General features: G+C 40.9%; 2 protein-coding genes and 1 non-coding gene across 4 annotated transcripts; 1 reads left to right on the plus strand and 2 right to left on the minus strand.

The window, feature by feature from the left end:
• Window positions 1–2700: 2700 nt before the first annotated feature.
• Window positions 2701–10909, minus strand: RANBP1 (RAN binding protein 1). 2 transcript variants are annotated; one of them, XM_033075405.1, is made up of 6 exons: window positions 10623–10710; window positions 8668–8804; window positions 7520–7677; window positions 5719–5847; window positions 3818–3883; window positions 2701–2894 (listed from the first exon to the last, which is right to left on the minus strand). In XM_033075405.1, exons 1-6 carry the CDS (start codon window positions 10635–10637, stop codon window positions 2776–2778), a joined length of 624 nt encoding a protein of 207 aa, XP_032931296.1. In that variant the 5' UTR covers window positions 10638–10710; the 3' UTR covers window positions 2701–2775. The 2 variants fall into 2 exon arrangements, with proteins under 2 accessions (XP_032931296.1, XP_042635752.1); XM_042779818.1 differs by lacking the exon at window positions 10623–10710 and adding an exon at window positions 10874–10909 and having other exon boundaries at window positions 2710–2894.
• Window positions 3609–3740, minus strand: LOC117005004. The gene has a single exon (XR_004419735.1). It is a non-coding gene; the product is annotated as a small nucleolar RNA SNORA77 (small nucleolar RNA).
• Window positions 10910–10981: 72 nt separating the features above from the next.
• TRMT2A (tRNA methyltransferase 2 homolog A) lies at window positions 10982–20793 on the plus strand. Its single transcript, XM_033075404.2, has 11 exons — window positions 10982–11800; window positions 12516–12624; window positions 13106–13287; window positions 14132–14246; window positions 14492–14607; window positions 15129–15240; window positions 15713–15835; window positions 16121–16196; window positions 16681–16797; window positions 17011–17107; window positions 17431–20793. The coding sequence occupies exons 1-11, from the start codon at window positions 11220–11222 to the stop codon at window positions 17711–17713; spliced, it is 1911 nt and encodes a 636-aa protein (XP_032931295.1). The 5' UTR covers window positions 10982–11219; the 3' UTR covers window positions 17714–20793.
• The last annotated feature ends 163 nt before the right edge of the window (window positions 20794–20956 follow it).

Below are 20956 nucleotides of genomic sequence, written 5' to 3' on the forward strand. Positions count from 1 at the left end.
AGTGTTACTAATGCAAACTTATTCTTGGAGAAAAAAACCCCAACAGATTAGTGTAGTCTTCAAAATAATTAACGTGGGATCTAGAGAGAACTAGTTTGAATTAATTTTTATAAGTAGACTTCTTTAAGACCTGAACTAGCTGTTAAGATACTATTTTGATGCTTGTCAAAATTTAACAATTTTTAAGTTGAAGTCATCACTCAGGAGTCCTCATTCATCCATCCATTCAGCATATACACACAAAACCATTCATACCACCAAAGGCTGGATCACTAAGCATGGCTATATAGCCTCTTTCTAAACCTGAAGCAAGCAGAAAATTTGTACTAATTGCAGACTAGCACTTTAACCCTGTGGCATTTTCCTTCTTTATACAAAATGGATTAGAACTTGTAAAAAAAATCTTCACTTGGCAGTCTACTCCATAGGAAAGTCTAATGATCAGACTGACTTGCACAAAAAAAAGCACCTTATTCCACTGAGATAATTCTAAAAATACTTACTTCCTTTTAATGTGTAGAACAGCTAAAGTGATCAGCATATTGAATGATCATCATTTAGTTTAGATGACTAAAACATTCTTCAGCCAAATGTTACCCAGAGCAATTATTTCACTGAGGGGGTCTCTCAACTTTGCTCTTTGAGAATGCAGACTTGCAAGGATGGTTGCTATCCATGAACTGTAAACACAGGTCAGTTAACCTAAACAGGAATGGAAATGTCTTGAAGTCATTTAAGTATTCTGAAGTAAGAGGGGAAGAAGAGAAGGTAATAACATCAGGCAGGAGTCACCAATAACTAATATTAAAGCAAAAAAGTCATTCAGGTGCTGCCCCCCCTCTTCTGTACAATGTTTGACAGTGAAATCCCAACTCACTCATTTTGCTGCCTTCATCACTTTGCCACTGCAGACTAAAAAGCATTCCCAGTAAGAGTTCTCAAAATAAAAAGCAAATCCTTTAAATGAAAATTTAAGTTTATTTTGAAATTTTAAGTAATTTCTATCAATTGAGACACAGTTTTACATTATCAGATCATTTACAGTGATTCATGGATAAAGATTTGGCTTTTACATTCAAATGTTAAATACTTCAAAATAGCTTTGTCTTGTTATTTCCAAACCAGAAACACTAAAAGAGCATTTTATTTTGCCTTTCAACCATCTTTGTTAATTAACAGACTTTTGATATCTGCTGTAGTTGAAGGGGAATGTGCAAAACACCAAAGGAATTATTTTGTTTGAATGAAGTGAGTACCTTAATTACAGCTCTAGATTTAAGACTCATTCACTGTAGCATCAAAAGCCAGTGCTAAGACAGACATGATTTACTTTTAAAAAATATATCTTCCTCAGGTAGACTGCAGAACCTGACTGAGTTAAAAGCCTCTTTATGAAGACAAAAAGGTCACGTTAACATCATTCTTACAGTCTTACAGTTTAGCAAGTTTTGTCCAGTTTTCGTAATTATTTTGGAAACTATGATAAAATTTCATCTCTATCCTAACACAATCTTTGAATTAGTGTTTAACAACAAAATTCAATTTATCTATCAGACTTAAATGTGTTGATTTTATTGCTTACTACAGTTTCTTTTCTTACTCTCTAGCACTAGTCTGAAATTGGATAAACACAAAACATTTGCAGGGAGGAGATTTGACCAATTTGCCCATTCTGGCAAGGAGGGTGTCCCTCAAGCATGTGCACCATAATTAACTGTTCCAAAGTGAATTCCAGCCTGCTGCTCTCCAAGAGGGACAGCCTCCCTTCCAAACATCTGAGAAGTTCAAAACTCCTCATTTGTAAATACATGAGCTCCAAATCCCTGGGAAAAAAAGCTTATACATTTTAGACCTATACATTCTTGAGACTACAACAACATACTGGCAAGGCAATCTCACAGCAAGGTACTCAAACAGCTCAGATTCCTTTGCACACACCTCAGCGTAACAGGCTGCTGCTGCTGCCTTCAGTCAGCAAGCAGCACCGTGGAAGATCTGGGACAACAGCAGGAGCTTTCTGCTAGAATCAAGCCTTTGTACTATTAACAAATTTGGGGTGGGGGGAAGCACAATTTTGTTTTGTGAGAGGAAAATGCTTCTCAAATCTGACATCATAAATTTTGTGCCCCACCTTTATTTTCACTGTCTGATGGATCAGCAGCAGCAGTGTGCCAGGAATGCTTGTATTGCCTGATTGCAGAAGTCTGTTGCATTTCAAGAAGCACAGCACATTCCCTGCTCAGGTACACACAGCAGCAGGTGTGAAAGGTCTGTTAGATTACAGTTTAAAAGCCATATAAAAACACAAATGCAATCCTGATCTTCCCTGCTGACAAAGTCTGTTAACTTACTTAATCCACAGGAATGATGATATGTAGCTCAATTAAAACAAGTGTATTCATAAGCCTTACAGTATACAGAAAACTCAGTTCTGTCCCCTGATGCTGTTTTCAAGTTTGTTTTATTCACTCTTTAGGATGACTATAAATAAGTGTTTCCACTATGGAAAAGAAAGTTAGCACAGTACATCTTCATGACTGGGGAATGAATTTTTCTGAAGACACCTTCCAAAGGGCAAAAGCTTAGAAAAAACAATGTGAATGTTGAATTCAGTTCCATATAAAGTCCCTTGTAAAAAAGAAAAAAAAAAAAAAGGGAAAAAAAAGGAAAAAAAAAACCCCAAAACCAAAACAACTACAAAAAAAGGGGAAAAAAAAAAAGGAAGAAAAAAAAAAAGGAAAAAGTAAAGGAAAAACTGCAAGGCCCAGGATGATTTTATTGCTTTTCTTCACTTTTCTCCTTGGTCTCTTTCTTCTCAGATTCTCTGCTCTCTTCCTTTACAGAAAGCTCTTCTAGTTTTGCAGCAACTTGATCAGCACTATCATTTGTGCCTGCTAAAAGATTGGTTAGGAAAAGTATTACACACAAGCAGTAATGGATTTTCCCCTTACAGTAAAGAAGTACAGGGTGAAGGGGGTGGGAAGAGACAGCTGGTATTGGACAAAAATTAAGATATTCTTCACTGACCAATGGAGTGACTCATTCCATTTCTTTTCCTCTGGTAATTACTTCAGATGTCAGAATTCAAGAAACACCACTTGTATCTGTTAATCACTACATGAGGGCCTAATCACAGGGACTGAGGAATGTGTAACATCTGGCCAGCTGTGCTGCTACCAATAAAGTATCCAGACAAGCTCTTAGATTCTTGTCATCTTAACCAAAAAAAGCAAAGGCAAGTTCCCTGGTTTGAAATCCGAACACAGGAATTCCTATGAGTGGAAATCTCCAATCTAAATATCTTGAAGAATGCTGACTGCAGACCACTGGTAGTCTGTACTTAAGAAAGACAGAAATGTTTATTTTATTTACATGGTGAGATACTCCATCATAATGGCAATTCTAAAGGGAGGTGCAATAATCTATTAGAGACTTGTGAATAACCCACACACACACACTAACAACTATAAAACACATTATATTTATATGATTATACATTTATGAAATTTGGGAAATGGACCTGGAAAGAAGAGCACTGTGGCTGCAGTGTTCACAGCTAATTAGTTTACTACAAACCATTAATATTTCCTTGGCACCCTTTCCAAAGCAGCCATGTCCCAACAGCAACTGTAACAGCCTTCCACAGGAAGGAAGGCCATCGTCACTCCTGTGAGCTCTTACTCTTGCAGACAGAAAAGCACCTGAACTGAAGGCTGCAGTTCAGCACAGAGTGAGTCTGCTGGAACACGACACACCAGGGTACTGTAACCACTCACACAGCTCAGAAATGTGGCTGAGTATGTTGAGACTACCTTACCTTTTTTTGCTTTCTTGCCTACTTCATTCCTGCATTCTTCAAATTTTGCCTTGAATTTCTGTGCATCTGTTTCAGTGAAGATAAAATATTTTTTCATTACTTTTACCGCTTCACAACATTGAATACTTCTCACCTTGAAGAAAGATACCCCAGGAGAAGCTTTGTGCAAACAAAATTTGTATGGACTTATGGAATAATCTAGTAAATCATACAAGATACAAAATTCTTCAATCACATCTTTGTGCAAAAGCAATTCGTCTTCTTCAGCAAGTTTACTTAAGCAGCCTATTTTGCAAAATATTCAAAATGTAATGCCAGCAGGAGCTGTTTTGTAGTTATTGCAACTCCCAGCTGTCTGTAGCCTAAAGGAATGGGAATATGATGTCAGAGACTGCTAATACAACTATCTGTATGCAAAAGACTGCTTTGAACTGCTATCCTTGCCAGCTATGCTACACCCTAAGTGTTCCACAACCTGGCCATAACTGGGGGTTCTTAGCATCAGCAAAGCAAGATAATGATGCATAATCTTCACTACATTCTGGTCTGATTCAACAACCATTCCAAGCAGTTAGCTGATCTAATTCCAGTAATGTCTCTACATAAGTAATACAAGCAACAAGGGACTGGGCCAGGAGCTTCCTGACACCAGGAGGACCAGGGTGGTACTAGCCTGGTATCCCAGGCTGGTCTGGCTGACCACAGGAGGTCACTGTTGCCCCACAGGAATTCTGAAGGCACTTTGTAACTAGTGTTTGTGTCCAGGAGGTGTTTGTATCCATTCCTTTTCAAGGATATCAAACAGGAGAGACACCCCAAGGACAAACTTAGGTCTGTTCACCTTTCATCTACTTAGTCAGTACTGCAAAGGGAAAACAGGAAGGACTACTCCCCCTCAAGACAGAACATTCAATAAGCTCAACAGCCTCTACCAGAAAGAGGGAAAGACTTTTCAGAGATGAGCAAATGGTTACCCTTTCATTTCCTACTTGATCATGAAGCAAGCCCTGAGCAGGTGGCCCAGAAAGGTTTATTTGGCTACACAAAATAACATTGGAGACTTAAGGCAAAGGAAAAAGGCAAGATATACTAAGTTCTTTCCTGATGTAGTCAAATCCATCAAGTTTTAAAATATACAACCACTTTATGATCTAGCTAATATGCAAGGAGAAAAGGAGGCTACCACACTAAACTTGTGTGGCAAACTGTAAAGCAAGAAATGCAACATTTTCATTTTGCTTCATAAAAAAATCCTAAACTAACAACAAAACAAAACAACATAAACCTTCTCTACCTCCAAACACTTCTTTGATGTAATCCTAGCTGATCCATTACTAGAGTTACTTTTCTGGTATTCAGTGCAGTCACTTCAGAAAATCCCATCAACTAGTATGATGGGTCTGAATAGCATTTTTCACTAAGAGTTCCATTTAATCAAAACAAAGAAGATACTACATACTTCATAAATAAAGAAAAACCAACCCAGATGTTCTGCTAATGCAGATGGACCAAAAATATCAGGTCAGGATTTCCTTGTTTTTAATGCAAAAACTTAATCTTAACTACAACTGAGCACCTGAATTACATGAAAGTAAGCTATATGTGAGTCTCTTAACTGCCTTTAGTTTTATTCTAACTGGCATTGCACTTACATAAACAGCTTAGGTTAAAAAAGTGCCTAGGGCAGACACTACAAATATTACTGCAGACCTAATTACTGCACTGTTTATCAACAGATATGGTGATTAAAAGACTTGTCTCAGATAAAGAATTAGTTAGCTAACACTACCGTGCAGGGGGTGAGATACAGCACAGCTCCAACAATGTTTAGAGCAGCATTTAGACAAGCAGGGTAACAGAACAGTTTACAACCAGCATAAGTTCAGTGCCTGACCACTCACTCTCTGCATTTAGAAATCGGATTGCCAGAAGTTCGGGCTTGGGGCTTTCATCTGCAAAGTCAGCATGTGTGTTCCAGACCCATGCTCTGTCGCTCCCAGCGTTAGGCTTCAGCTCCATTAAGGGTGTGACTGAAAGGAAAGCATTAAAAGATGTACAGAGCACAATAGCAAATGTTTTCCACAGCAGCCTCCGTCAATCCCAGTGACAACAGGCTGCGATGGTTATGTAAAGCACTTGATACAGAATTACTCTGGGATAAATACAAGACAGTGGTGCTCATATTTTTTTCCTTACATTGTCAAATAAAATTATGCAAGGCCACTGCTATGGGAGAGGATGCTGGATTCACTACTGTTAGGAAAAAGAGTAGGATTAAATTTTTGCTTAAAACAGATGACTGTGATAGTAAGAGATGCAGTCACTGAGTGCAGCTCTGAAGTACAGGCAAATTATTTAGGAGGAAGAGACATCCAGACAGACAAATATCCTTCTTCTGCACAACAAAACTACTACCAAAATTAATTTTTACAAGCACTATTCCTTCAATTAGTCATCAGGTTAATCACCTCTCCCAGCAGTTTAAAGGTGTACTACAAGGTATTACAGAATTCTGCAAAGTGGACACTGCACCTTTTCAATCTCTTTGTTCCCTCGCAGAAAATGGGGCCCTGTCCCTCCAAGACACTTCAGTTACCTCACCTGACTGACTGGAGAAGCTGAAACGTTACTTCCCACAGTACCTTAATACTTTTTACGTTACAGACATGCAAAGTCTTTTTTTGTCCTTGGGCCCTGTCTAGCTCAGGACAAATCTGAAGAGTCTACTCCCTTCCCTACATTTTTAACACCTAAAGATGAAAATACATTTTGCTCCACTTAATGCTCTGCAAAAACGAAGAGAGTTCTTTTGTCTGACTGTGAGTCAGCACAAATTCAATAAAGCAATCTATATGGAGAGCAGCTTTTCCAGGAAAAAAACCAAACAACTTCTGACACAGATACTATAAATTCATCAATTCTGTTTTGCTATGTGCAACATTTATTTCCCTGAACAAAAGGTTTATTCCTTTTGGTTGGTGGCATTATTGAGGTTTGCATTAAGCTACTTCTCATTTCATGTTATCCAAATGCAGTTTAACTCCACTAAACACTATAGACTCCTCACATAAAAATCTGAGTATCACCAAAGCAAGCAACGTATCGCCAAATTTGTCTACTTGTTGCAAGTTGTGCTGACTTTCAAGTCTATCTTGCTCTTTCATGGTTTTTTAAATTCAAAGAGGATTCCTCTTTGAACGAGTCAGCCCAATATAACATATTCATTTCAGTTTATTTCACAAGCAGAGAAAGGCAGACTCAGATTTGCTTAGCACCTCAGTCTCTGTTTTCTGATGGTTAAGGATCGGTTTTGGAAAATTAAACATTTAGCTCAAAGTAGTAATCATTACATCATGGTTTTTCTCTCTCTTTTACAAAAGCCAGCCAGCATACATTTAATTCTTATTCCAGACAGTTTTAAGGCCTACGTGTTCTGCACTCTAATAATCATTAAAATAAAGCATGCACACACTGGAAGCAATCACATAATGCCTATCTATCACAGTTAAATTTTAATGTGACTTTAGTCTTACAGCACCATCAGACTAAAGGAAAAAACCTCCAGCTTCCTTCCATTAATAAAAATAACCCCTCATGGTTTTTGAGGCCTGAAGCCTTGTATGAAGAGCAAAAGACAAGCATATTTAATTTCTACAAGCTTATTTTTAACACCAAGAATAAGTATAGGAATGTACAACATACTGTAATGGTTTGCACAGATTTTTAGGGTTTTATCCCTTCGCATGAGGAGGCGAATTGTTCCCTTCTCCTTGTGTTTCAGGAGTTTCACATCACCAGTTCCTCGTTCTTTCCATTCTGGAAGGTCATTCTCAGATGCGAACCGGAAGAGCTTTGCTCGCCTGGGAGAACAGAAAATTTAATCAGCCTACATGTATTAAAACATTTATTAAAACACCATACCTCTTTTTCAAAGCCACACACAAGAAGAAAACAACTCCTTTAATAAGACCCCCTGTTCTACTTCAATATACACATTCAGAAACTGATATGATAAATTAAAATCTAATAAAATATTAGGAATTATGTAATAACTGTACTAACATTCAACAGGTTCTGGACACTCTTAGGGGATGATAAACATATTTGGTTTAGGCAACCTTTTAAATTCAGGTAGCTAATCAAAAGGTTTTGCTATAGCCAGAGTTCACCACATTACCTGTCAGAAACTGACCATCACTTTAGTTATTATCAGAATCTGTACAAGGAGAACTCAAATCTCTCTTCCAGATGAGCAATACCATTCTGTGATTAAGTAAAAGAATTTTTTAAACCTATTTAAACCAAGCACATCAGGGATCAAATTCAAAATTTTTCTTAAGCCTTTAAACTACATTTTTTTTCAGGCAGATCAGCCATCCTGATCTGACAATAAGCATAATCTAGGGATAAACTGTGTTGAAGACAACAGACAAGAACTGCCACAAATGCCCCAATACTGTACAGCAGCTGTTGCCTTTATTGTTTCAGTACTTTGTACATCACCCTTTACCCAGGGATGCATGGCAGTAACACCATGTACATCTCATTTCCATTCTCCCAAGACACTTGTTTCACATTCTGTGACCACTGTTTCAGTAATTACTAAGCTGTTGTCTTCTTTTGTGCAAACAATGCTAAAGCCAGATTCACACCATCAGCTCCCTTCTATGGTTCCAGACTTCATTTCCTTGGGGCAACACCAATCACCCCCCACTCAATCTCTGCCATCACAGTGCAGACCAACCAAGTCAGATTACCCCTGACTGCTGCAAGTTATGCAGTTTTTTATAAACACTGTCAAGTTAAAGCCTAATGAATATTCAGATAATAGTGAGAAATACTCTACTCACATCTTAAAGAGTTCTTCCTCATCCTCTTCCAGAGTTTTTATTTCTTGCTCTGGAAGAGAAACTATAGGCTCAAACTGAGGATCGTGGTTAGAATCATCTGCATTTTCAGTAGAAGTATCATGCTCCTCATGTACTTCCTGAGGAGAAAAAAAAACAAACACAAACTTGCTATGTTTGCTTCTGCCAACCCTGAAGTACTCACATTTGTGTTTAAAACATTTATGACTTCTGAGCAACTAGATCTTAGTAAATGAAATACCCTGTAAACAGTAAAGAAATATTATTATACCTGAAAACAAACTACTTCCACGTCAACATACACTTACACAAAGAAACAAAAAGGTACTCATGCAGTGCTAGGCGTTTTAATCCTGTCACTCATGAGGTGTGCAGAGGCTTGGCCTTGGAGTAATAGCTCTTGGTTATGGAAAAATAATTTCTTCAACAATTTTTCCCACACAATGTGTTTTATGCTACTAAAACCCTATTATTTCTTAGTGCCTAATGACCCATTGTTAATGGGAAAATTAGAAAAAATACCCACACAACATCCACCTAACCCAGCCTAAGGGACACATTGTATCCTGAGTTCATCATTCTGTCTTATGTATTAGAATCACCAACAGTCAACACAAAGATGCTCTGAGGCACAGCTGTAATATGAAATAATGAAATTATTTAGGTTTCTTGCTTTAAGACTCCTCAAGGAACTTCAGGTTAGAGGTAAATGGCCAAAATAATATTGCCTACCTAAGTTGTTCAGGAATCTGTCAGAGCATTCATTAAGCTTAAGAATGGAGCTTAAGAATGGTTTTTACTATGTGACTAGTAGGTAAATGATAACCATCTCTAGTACTTCATACATATGGACTGCTAAGAAGCACTCAGCACACAAGCCTAGCAGGGAGATTCATATGCAAGTATTAACAAAGCCACAGAACAGCTATCTCAGGTCAAGGGAACTGATTTGGGTTTGGGTTTTTTCTTGTTGCTGCTTGAGTAACAGAAAGGAAAAACAGTCTATGCATAGAAGATATTTAAATAATATTTTTACTTTACAAATTAAGAGTCCATTCTTACAGACCCTATTCACAATGTCCTTTACAAAGCAGGTGTACACTACGCGTGCATAAAGCAACAGAAATAAAGCAGTCTATTTTTACTAAACAGTAAACAAAAGGACAAGGAGGGAGTGAAGGAGTATCAAGTAAAAAATGGTGCAAAATAAAACTAGCTGTATCAACAACGTCACACAAGCTATCGCCAGTTTTATGTCCTCAGTGTTCCAGCATGGAAAAAACTGCGAGAAAGGCATTACGTCACATCTGTTTCCAAAAAACCAGGGAAATAAATGTTAGCCAAACTTTTACACATTGCACCCGTCTGTGTAAGCAGCACATCCCGCATGGTAATTCATCACGCGTTCTGCGCCTGAGCAATTAATTACACAGACCATGAGAAATGCGTAATTCACAGCAGCCACAAGCAAGAACGTGGATCCCGCTATCACGATACGATCCCGCCCTGCCGCGATATAAAGCACGTGGGCAACTGCTGTGGCACGAGGGGTCCGGCCAGCGAGCCAGGGAGGGGCGGGAAGAGGAGGAGAAGAAAGGAGGGAAACGAGGAGAAGGACTACCGAAAGATCCCGGGTCGCTCGGGCTCCCTCATGCCGGGAAATGGCCAAGGCGGGTGGAGGGGCCGGCCCAGGCGGCCACACGTGTCCGGCGCGGCCGCAAAGCCCCGGGCCCGCGGGCGCGGCCGCCCCAGCTCCCGGCAAGGCCCAGCGTCCGTCCCCCACCCCAGGCCTGCCCGACCTCGGCTCCCCCCGCCCGCCTCAGCCCCCCCCCGCCCGGGCCCCACCTGTTTCCGTTACTCTCCCGCCCCGGCCCTCGGTGCTGCCCTGTCCCCCCCGCAGTTCCCGGCCCGGCCGCCGGCCCGCGGCCGCCCCTCACCACGGTATCCGCCATGGGCCCGGTCGCCGCGCTCCGCTCGCCGCTTCCTGCCGCGCGCCCCGCCCGCCTTTACCTCATTCCCGCAGCCCGCGCCGCGCCGCCGCAAGGCTCCATGGGAAACACCCGCTCCCCCCGGCCCCGCGCTCGCGCCCCGCCCCCGGCGCGGGCAGAGCACGGCCCGCCCCGGCCCCGTCACACCGATCCCCCCACGGGCCCCCGGCGCCGGCCCCGGTACCGGCCCTGTCACCGACCCCCGGCACCGGGCGCCGGCGCGGCCCCTCGCGCCCCCCGAGAAGCGCTTTTGTTGTCCCGTTTCCCAGGCGCTTTTCCCATCAGCCCCCGCGCCATGGCGGCGACCGCCCGCGTCCCGGCCCAAGATGGCGCCCGCGTGAGGGAAGGGGTGATGTGCGAGCTTCTGTTTTTAATGTGTTCAAGGGCTTTAGGTGCTCTCGGGCGCGAGGAGCGGCAGCGCTGAGGGGCAGCGCATAAAAAACAACTAGATCGTTCCTCTGCCGTCATTCTCCTCGCAGCGGCCCGTCCGTGAGGCTGCGGCCCCGCCCCGGGAGGTGCGCGGGTGGCTGAGGGGTTGGCGGGACCATGGCGGAGGAAGGCGAGCGCTGCGACCCCGAGCGCGGCACGGCTCCGGCGGCGGAGGCTGGAGATGGGGCTGAGCCGGACAGCCAGGCCGGGGGAGACCCCGCGGAGAGCCCCGACGTATACAGATACATTAAGGGAGACTTGTTCACCTCCGAGATCTATAAAGTAGAGATACAGAACCTGCCCAAATACATTGGGTTTAACGATGTGAAAAAGTTCCTTGCCAAGTACGGGCTCAGTCCTCACAAGATAAAACTCTTCGGGAAGCAGACGTTCGCCTTCGTGACGTTCAAGAGCGAGGAGGAGCGGGACAAGGCCATGCGGGTGCTGCACGGCGCGCTCTGGAAGAGCCGGCACCTCAGCGTGCGCCTGGCCAAGCCCAAAGCCGACCCCATCGCCAAGAAGAGGAAGCAAGAAGAGGATTCGGAGCAGGGAGAGGCGAAGCGTGCGGCTCCCTGCGGAGAGGAGCCTCTGAGCAAGCGGATCGCGGATGTGGTGACCCCGCTGTGGAACGTGCCCTACGAGGAGCAGCTGGCCCAGAAGCAGCAGGAGTGCGAACAAGTGCTGCAGAGGCTGACAAAGTAATTCCTGTTTGTAACGTAATGTGTACAAGACTTGGCCTTGTGATGGGATATAGCTAAATTCACACCAATTGATACCTCTAAACTGAAGTGAGTTAGAGGTAGGTCAAAACTTGGATCCCCTGTCAAAGTAGTTACAGGATAATCTGTGATGCTACAGCCTAAAAGCTGTTCCATCTGACAAAACTTGCTATTGATGTTCTTGGTCACCTTCAAAAGATTGCTTAATGAAGGGAAATTGGTTTTAAAGTCTGTTGTTCCATAAGCAGAAGGATGTTTGTGCCTATGAAAAATGGCATTGTCACAGAGTGCAAGAGAGAATCAATCTGTAGAGATGACAAATTACTACTAGTAATTTGTCTTTTACAAGACGTTCTATTTTAAAATCCCCTCAGAATTTTATGCCTGATCTTTGGAGATCAAAGTATTGCTTCTGTCTCTTGCCTTGGATAAAACTGGCATTAATTATCATGCATGGGTATGTTGATAAATCCAGTACATAACCATTATAATTACATCTAACCCTTACTTTTTCAGGTTACAGCTCTTATGAAGTTGGAGAGGGTTTGCCTGTTAAAAAATTCTGGAAGAAACACTCTTCCGTGTGATAATCTGATTCTTTTTTGTGCCCTATACAAAAAAGAAGTCTTGTGCAACTCTTGACCTCAGTTTTTCTAATTGTTTGCTTTACACTTTTTGTTTCTGATTTGGGCAGGGAAATAGGAAACAACAACAGAGCTTTATTACCCTGGTTGTTCCTGCAGAAGCAGAAGTTTAATAAATTATGTTGCCCAATGGAGGGAGTGAAAGCATCCCCCTTACAGGTAATGTAATCTCAGGTAAAGTGTGGACCAGGGTTAATGAGCTGAGGGTGATGTTCATTATTTGGTCTTGAGAGACAGTGGACAAACTGAGTATTCGACTTCATTTTGTAATAAATGATGAATTTTAGATGTTGCTGTCTTTCAGGTAAATACTGTGTGGAAATATTAACAGGAAGCAGAAATTGATAACTGGTTATTATAACTAAAATGAATATGCTGTCCTTGAAAGCCTGTGTTGTAAGCTAATACATTCCTCAACAGAGGCAATATTTTTCTTTTTAAATAACAAGATTTACTAATACCTTTTCATTATTACTGTTAGTTCTCACACATCAAAATCCATGAGTATCTTCCATATGAGCTAAATGTCCTGTGTCCATTTTCAAATGCATTTAACCACATGGGATTTGTTTCAGGAGAAACTTGGCATGTACAAATAAATGCTGTGTAAATATCTTACATAACTTTATTTTAAATCTAGACTGGATATCGCAACAAATGTGAGTTCTTGATTGGGATTGGTGTAAATCAAGAAGACAAAACTGTGGGTTGTCGTCTTGGCAAATATAAGGGTGGTACATGTGCTGTAGTGGAGCCATTTGATACTATTCACATTCCTGCTATTGCCAAAAAAGTAGTAAAAGCTTTCCAAGACTACATAAGGTGAGCATAAGTAAAATGAGTTATCCATAAAGGTTTTGATGTCTTAATCAAAAATATTTATAGTTTAATTAGTGTTTTTTCTGACCTTTAAGATCTAAGATATACCAGTCTCAAGTTTTAGTGATTCTTTGTTTCCACCCTGTACCTGGATCATGGAGAGCTTTTCCCTTGCTCCTGCTCAGCTGCTCAGAGATGGGGGACAGGTCCCAGCTGAACACAGCTTCATTGCAAGCAATGGGATGTGGAAGTCTACAGTAAAAAGTGTGTGTTACTCAGGAGTTTCTTCCACTAACTGTAAAGAAAAACACTTCTGAAAGGAGGAATTAATTAACCAAGGTCCATTGCTTCCTTGGATGAGGAAATAATCATCCTACAGAAAGGAATAAACCAAAAGTTGCACATTTAAGCAAGAGAACTTTTTTAGAAAAAGGGATGCATTCTTTAAAAAGCAGTTAAATCCACAAAAATGGAAACCTCAGAAGAATCATGAAGCTGGAAGATCTGAACTTAGTATGAAGCAGAGAAGCTAATGAAAGCATTATAGAAAGTTAAGTCATTCTCTGAATGCAGTGAGAAGCTGCCTCTTGCTTCTGTAATTCTGCATGTGTTAAAACAGATAAGAGGATTGTGAAGAGAGACAGATTATTTTGCTTTAGGAGATATTCTCCATCATTCTTTTTTAGTTGGAAGTCATTCTTTTTTGACCAATCAATGTACCCTCTTTTTGTACTCAGCATTTTCCCCATCACTTTGCACAGTGACCTTCTTTTGTTTCAATAAACTGTTTAATGCTCCACAAGAAAAGAGTTCTGTGTGTAAGTAACAGAGCTTGTGCAAATTGCAGGTCGACTCCTTACTGCGTGTACAGCCCCGAGACCTACGAAGGGCACTGGAAACAGCTCACGGTGCGCACCAGCCGCAGCGGCCACGTCATGGCCATTGCTTACTTCAATCCTCAGGTATTCCACTTGATATCTACTGGGCTGCCCAGACTCACAGTAATTTGATGTTATGAATTGTGCATGCACAAGAGAAATAGAATAATTACGTGGTGTGGTTTACCTTGCTTCACTGCTCTAATTCTATTTAGACTAATCTGATACATGGAAATGAACAAGTAATATTCTTATGTAAAGCATACACTGAATCATATCTTGAAGTCGCTAAAACGATTATTCTCCCTTCTTTCACATGAAAACTTTAGAAACTGAGTAAAGAAGAGCTAGCTGACCTGAAAATCTCTCTGGCAAAATACTTCACGGAAGGGATGGGAAAGAGCAGTGGTGTTACTTCCCTGTACTTTGTGGAGGAAGGACAGAGGTGAGGGAGTTGACTTTCCTCTGGAGGATTTTGGTGCTGGCTGGATTTTTGGTGTTTGCAAATTTCAAAGCATTGTTTTGTCTACTTCATAGAAGTAGCAGCAGTTGTTATTTACTTGTTGAAGTTATTCACCTTTTCCACAAGAGACTCTTGATAAAGGCAGCAAGTTTCAGTGGGTGAACCCACTGGTTGTTGCTGGCTGTCAAGCTGTAGTGTTTAATGCAGTAGATGAATGTTTGTTATCATCCAATAGCTTCTGCCCTTCGTCCCTATTTATGTGAATTTTTCCATCTCCCAATCCTCCACAGAGCCCAAGGCTCACACAGTCTTCATCTAGAGATGGTGGAGGTCCCTGCACACCCTGAGACATTAATGGCCAAGGAGAGTCTCAAAGAGCAGATGACAGATGTTACTGCTTAGGATGTAGCACTAGTTTTAAGGATGATTACAGCTTTGGTAAAGACTGTAACAAACATGTTTGTATTTTTTTTTGTTTTGTTTTGTTCCTCCCCTACCCCCAGGAAATCTCCCAATATAGAAGACTTGCCTTTGGATCATGTGGCTGGTGATAAGTACATATATGAAGAACTCCTTGGCCTAAAATTTAGAATTTCTCCTCATGCATTTTTTCAAGTAAGGATGATATGAAGCTGCTCATTTAACTACATCTGCATGAATGCTCTTGAGCTTGACTAATGTTGTGGAACAAGATGTTACAGACCTAGAAATTTAACCTTTTATATATTTGGTGTGATTAAATAGCAGTAAGTGTTAGATTTGGCTGTAAAAGCAGTGAATAACTGTGAGCTTGATGGGAGCATATTGAAGACAACTTTTTCTATTTACTAGTTGATTATGATTTTCCTCCTGTTTCATGGCAGTCTTTCATTACACTGAACATGTAGTAACAGAGTTCAGGAGACTGGTATTATTAATTTTTGTTTGCTTTTCCAAAACTTATCTCTGTCTTTTCAATACTTTAATATGTGTTTTTAATGTATAATGACTTGTTTTTTGCAAACAAGAAAACATGCTTTACTAAGACTCATTAAAACATATTTGCTGTTTATGAAGAAGCAGATCTATTAGAAACTTTATTTCCCAGGTGAACACACAAGCTGCAGAAGTGCTGTACACTGCCATTGGGGAGTGGGCAGAACTGAGCCAAGAGAGCACCGTGCTGGACATCTGCTGTGGGACAGGAACCATTGGCATTTCTTTAGCAAAGGTTGGCAACTTCTCTTCCTGCATAGAAGCTACTTTTTACCAATTTTTAACTGTGGCTACAAGGGAAGGAAATACCTAATGTATGTGAAATGGAACAGATTATATCTTATTTTTTTTAATTAATTTGTAATTGAGCTGCCTGCAGCTGCTTTACTGCATTATTATGAAAGCTTTTGTCGAGCAGCCTAGGTAGGAGTCAAAGTCCCTGTTAATTGCTGATGCTAAGAAAACTGGTTAAATGCACACATACAGACCACAGAGGGATCTTTTTCCTTTGATTCTGCAGAGAGTGAAGAAGGTAATTGGAATTGAGCTCTGCCAAGAAGCTGTGCAGGATGCCAAAGCAAATGCCCAGATTAATGGTGAGTTAAGCTGAAATGCTGAGGTTGTTTGGTAAGGAGTAGCTCTAGCATAGCCAGTTGTTCTTTGCCTTATCTAAGCAGCCTGGAATTACATGTTGCTGATAGAGATCTTGTCCTGTTTAAACACTTAATCAGTCTTGAAAACAAATACCTTGTTAGCCTATGAGATCAATTTTCCAGTTGAATAGCTTTTTTTTAAATTGAAAACTAAAGCATTTATTTCTGTGTAAAAATGAGATGAAACCACAGCTATACTCCTAAAGAAACTTCAACAGACCTGGCAGGTGTGGGCTTTTGCTGTAGCTCAGATAACAGAAAATGCTCAAATTCTTGTTGTTTAAATCATCTGAAGTTAACAGTGATTGTTTAAATCACACTGTTTCCAGAGTAGGCTAAACAAGGTGGAGTTTGTTAATATCCAAGGTGAAGAACTGGAAGCCTCTTTGACTAAACAAGTACTCTGCCTTTTTTCTTTTTCTTACAGAACTGAATAATATTGAATTTTATTGTGGGAAGGCAGAAGATATTGTTCCTTCCCTAATGAACGTTTTAACTCCTCAGAACCTGATCACCATTGTGGACCCACCACGAGCAGGGCTGCGTAAGTTCACCAGTGAGGGGTGAAGTGTGTTCTCTTAAAGGGTGTTGGGTGGGAAGCCAAAGAAAACAGCAGTGGGATAAATTAAATGAAGGCTCCAGGTATAGTTTGGAGCAACATTGCTGCAGTTTTGTTCATGCTGAACCTGTCATTCTGCTGTGAGGCTCTTTCTGCACACAGAACCAGTTAACAGCTGTTGTGGTTTTGATCATCTAGATTCCAAGGTAATTCTTGCCCTTAGAAGAGCTGAACATCTGAAGAAGCTCATCTATGTCTCCTGCAATCCCAGAGCCGCAATGAATAACTTCATGGAGTGAGTGTTTCTTGCATTAAATTGACACTAAATGGGGTAAGAAGAAAACTTTTTTGGGGAGGGGGAAGCATTGCTGGATTTTTATTTGCAAGCCATGTTGCTTGAGTCTTGCCTTCTACCAGAAACAGCTGGGAGCTGCAGCAGCTGGCTTGGAATGGCATTGCCCAATACACAAGTAATGGAAATATTTGGGGTAGGAAATAAACCTGTCATGGAATTGAGGCCTGGGGAAGAAAAAGCTTTCTGAGAAGAGCAGCAATGCTGAGCACTGTACTAAAATATTAATACATTTCTTCCTCCCTTTCTTTCCCTTCCCCACCAAGCCTGTGCCGGGCCCCTTCCAACAGGGTGAAGGGAGCCTCGTTCCGGCCCATGAGAGCTATGGCAGTGGATCTGTTCCCTCAGACCAGGCACTGTGAGTTACTGATCTTCTTTGAGAGGGTGGAATATGCCAACGGCAGCTCTGCAGCAGCAGCCCCTGCTGCCAGTGAGATCACAGCAGCAGCCTGTGGTGCTGAGGGCGTAGATGGCAGCAGCCCAGGCAGGGAGGGGAGCCAGGCAGCTGCTGGCCAGGGCAGCTGCAGTCCAAGAGAGGGGTCACCTTAACTCCTCAGAGACTTTGCACAGACTCCTTCTGCTTTTTAACTGTTCCAGAACATCACTTCTGTAACATCCAGGTAATAAATCTGTACAACAGAGTAAATGCAAGGCTTCCAACTTATTTCATCATCCTAATTTGAATTACATTTCATTATCATAGGTTCCCAGAAGGGTTTGGGTTAGAAGGGACCTTAACAATCATCTATAACCACCCCTGTGCCATGAGCAGGGACCCCTTCCACTCAACCAGATTGCTCCTGGTCTTGCACACTTCCAGGGACAGGATGCACAGGCTTAGGCCAAATCCTGCTTTTCTCTTCCTGCCTAGATACATACATACAAATATCTAGATATAGACACACCCAATTCCCAGAGCAGGTCATCTTGCTCCACAGGGACCTGGACCTAGCTGTCAGTCAGACCTACTTCATCATGCTCTGCTCTCCTGTCAGACCCGTGCCATGTTTTTTCAGTAAGCAAGTAAAGATAAGCCCTTACATAAATCATTTAATTACTACATCTTCATTAGGAAGTAACAAACTCAGCCTAATAAAATTGTCACACTCCCTAGTTGAAGTGAGTCTTACTCTCAGACTGTAGCATCACTGACAAGACAAAGGCTGTAAGTGTCCTATACCAAACTACTAAAGCTGAGGTGACTGCTCAAACCAGGCCCTCACTACTGAAACGTGACAGCTGTGACTAAACTGTACCAACATCAGCACTTTACACTGCACTGCCAGTGCATCTACTGGGGATGAAGACAAACCTGGCTTGAGAGCTCCACAAGGTGCTCTCCAGTCAGGCCTCACTGCAGCAGAGGCTCAGCAGCTACCATCAATGGACTGTGACCCACAGTACAGAACAGACAGCAACACTGTGAGCAGTGACCATCTTCAATCCCAACTTACTTCTAATATCCATTTAAAATGGCCTAACAACAACAAAATTCTATTACAGCCCATGGCTGCACCTTTCCAGTGTTTGGTACCTGCACCCACCAGGTACCAAAACCAGCACTTTGGGTTTTAACATTTCCAGCCTGGCCATAGTTGAAGTAAAAACACAAATCCCAATTCAAAAAAAGGTAACTTAAATTTCATTCCAAGTGTTTAACCATGTAAACATTGAATTCCTCACCAAAAAAGTGATTCAGTATGTCTATAACCAAAAAGGCTGCACTGATCTAATTTCTCTTTTAAAGTACCTAGAGGACTTGAAGAATAAGAGTTCTTTCTCTAGACATGCTTAAGCTATCATAATACCGATCACACTGGCACATTTTATAATATCAAACTTTATTGCTCGAAACTAATTGTCTGAAAAATACACATGTAGTACTCAAAGACCAAACACAGAGGATTACATGATTGTGCAGAAAAAAAAAAGCAAGCAGAGGCTCAGTGAAAATGAGGCTTATAGTTGTACCAATTTAGCACTGGCACCAAGCAACTGCACCCAACACAACTCAAACAGCAACCATTGTTACCTGCTGGGGCAATAAGAATGAACTTTGCTTTGTTTTCCCATGTTCTCAGATACACATTGAAATACTGTCACCCATAGTTCTATTTGGTTAATAACAGCATGGCTTCTTGCACTTCACATTTCTTCCCACAGAAAGTTAGGAGGCTGTCACTTCCTGAATTTCACTCCAGAACCAAAGTACAGTTTAGTGAATAAAGATAATCATGATGCTTTTAAATACTTGGACGTTACAAGTATATTTGTATGAAGCCTAACAGCATCACAGGAGAATGGAAGTTTACATACAACAGTTAAGTTTATGCATAATAGTCTTTCCAAAGTTCTGAGTACCCAACTAATTCAGTTTTGTCTAATAAATATGTTTAAAAAGCTGATGACTGGTGTTTCAGTAGGTAGCATCTGACTAGTCACCGGAAGTCACAGTAAGTTTTCCGTCAGTACCATGGAGATTTGAATGCACACAAATTTAATCCTTAAAGTCAATATACCACACTTTTGTCGAGAAGCACATAATATGCAAAGCAGAAACTGTCTAATCCCCAAAGGATGGAACAGTTCTTAAAAATACACTCCATCCCTACAAAAATACCCATCTTCCCCTGGATATAGAAGGGATAAATAACAAGTATCAGTGACAAAAGCAGCAGTTTTATGCATTCATACAATCAGATCTAAACCTTTACAGCCGATTACCTAGAAAACACACAAGAGTTACAAGACAAGTTTAGGATACATCTTGAATCACACTGTAAGTGTTCATGCAGAAGCTGAAGTTAATGCAATGATCTATCCTCTATCACAGCAGCTCGTGCTTATGTGCAAATGCAAGACTGTTACACTCCAAACAATAGTAAACATTAAAACACAAGAATACTTCACAATGACATAACAGCAGTTACGTTGTTTGTTCCAGCAGTTATTGCGCTATTTTCTGGACATCTCTCCAGTTAAAGGCTGCAGCAAGGTCTAATACCATCTTTTTATGTTTGTTTAGAATGCATAATATACGTTCTAGGCTTTGGTTCACAATGAAATCTCTGGATGTTTTAATTAAGGGCAATGGTCACCTTGTGATTCTGATAGTGGCAGACTGAGGTAATACAGCAATCCTCTTAAAATTAATGAAAACAAATTGGTAAGTGAGGCATCTATGGATATTCTGCAGGTGACCTGCAAATGCATTGACATTCTGATTTCAGAAAAATAAAAATATCTACAAGGGTGATTTGTCTTTTACAGTGCCATCCAAGTACAGATTTTTCTGCTGAAAACACAAGCTGAAATAAAACCTATCTATCTAAGAGTAATACATTTAGGCATAGAAGATAAAAGCCCTGTCTTTAGGAAAACAGAAAAGTCCCAATAAAAACAATGAAAAGAGACAAACAGCAATTACTGCTTGTCACTACTGCACCAATATTATATACCCTTCAAAAGATGGAGATTTATTAAAGCTATACAAAAAAAAGCAGAGGCAGTGTTTTTTTGTAATTTTTTTTTTTTTTAAGACAGGCCACTTCTTTAAATAATAGTTTATATATTGTCTTCCATCTACCCGTATCCTGTTGTAACAGGATTACAACTCATGGAACTAAAAAGCTAAATATAATAAAAAATGGGTGGATTCATATTTGCAGAGACCTCCAAGCGCATCATTTAAACACAAACAGGTTAAGACTCCATGACTCCTCCTTTTTAACCTCAAACATTATATGTAACACATTAGAGAACATGAGTTTGAAATATAAATTAAAATCCACA

The sequence above is a fragment of the Catharus ustulatus genome, chromosome 18 (assembly GCF_009819885.2).
Source record: "Catharus ustulatus isolate bCatUst1 chromosome 18, bCatUst1.pri.v2, whole genome shotgun sequence".
Classification (NCBI taxonomy): Eukaryota; Metazoa; Chordata; class Aves; order Passeriformes; family Turdidae; genus Catharus; species Catharus ustulatus.

What these genes read in the sequence shown, in the direction of transcription:
- RANBP1 (XM_033075405.1), bottom strand. An exon ending in GAGGAAGAACTCTTTAAGAT is followed by an intron (nt 7,678 to 8,667) that starts GTGAGTAGAGTA and finishes CTGTTCTCCCAG; the next exon opens with GCGAGCAAAGCTCTTCCGGT. An exon ending in CCGATTTCTAAATGCAGAGA is followed by an intron (nt 3,884 to 5,718) that starts GTGAGTGGTCAG and finishes TCACTGAAACAG; the next exon opens with ATGCACAGAAATTCAAGGCA.
- TRMT2A (XM_033075404.2), top strand. Translation starts at nt 11,220, where the DNA reads ATGGCGGAGGAAGGCGAGCGCTGCGACCCCGAGCGCGGCACGGCTCCG. An exon ending in GCTTTCCAAGACTACATAAG is followed by an intron (nt 13,288 to 14,131) that starts GTGAGCATAAGT and finishes TGCAAATTGCAG; the next exon opens with GTCGACTCCTTACTGCGTGT. An exon ending in TTTGTGGAGGAAGGACAGAG is followed by an intron (nt 14,608 to 15,128) that starts GTGAGGGAGTTG and finishes CCCTACCCCCAG; the next exon opens with GAAATCTCCCAATATAGAAG.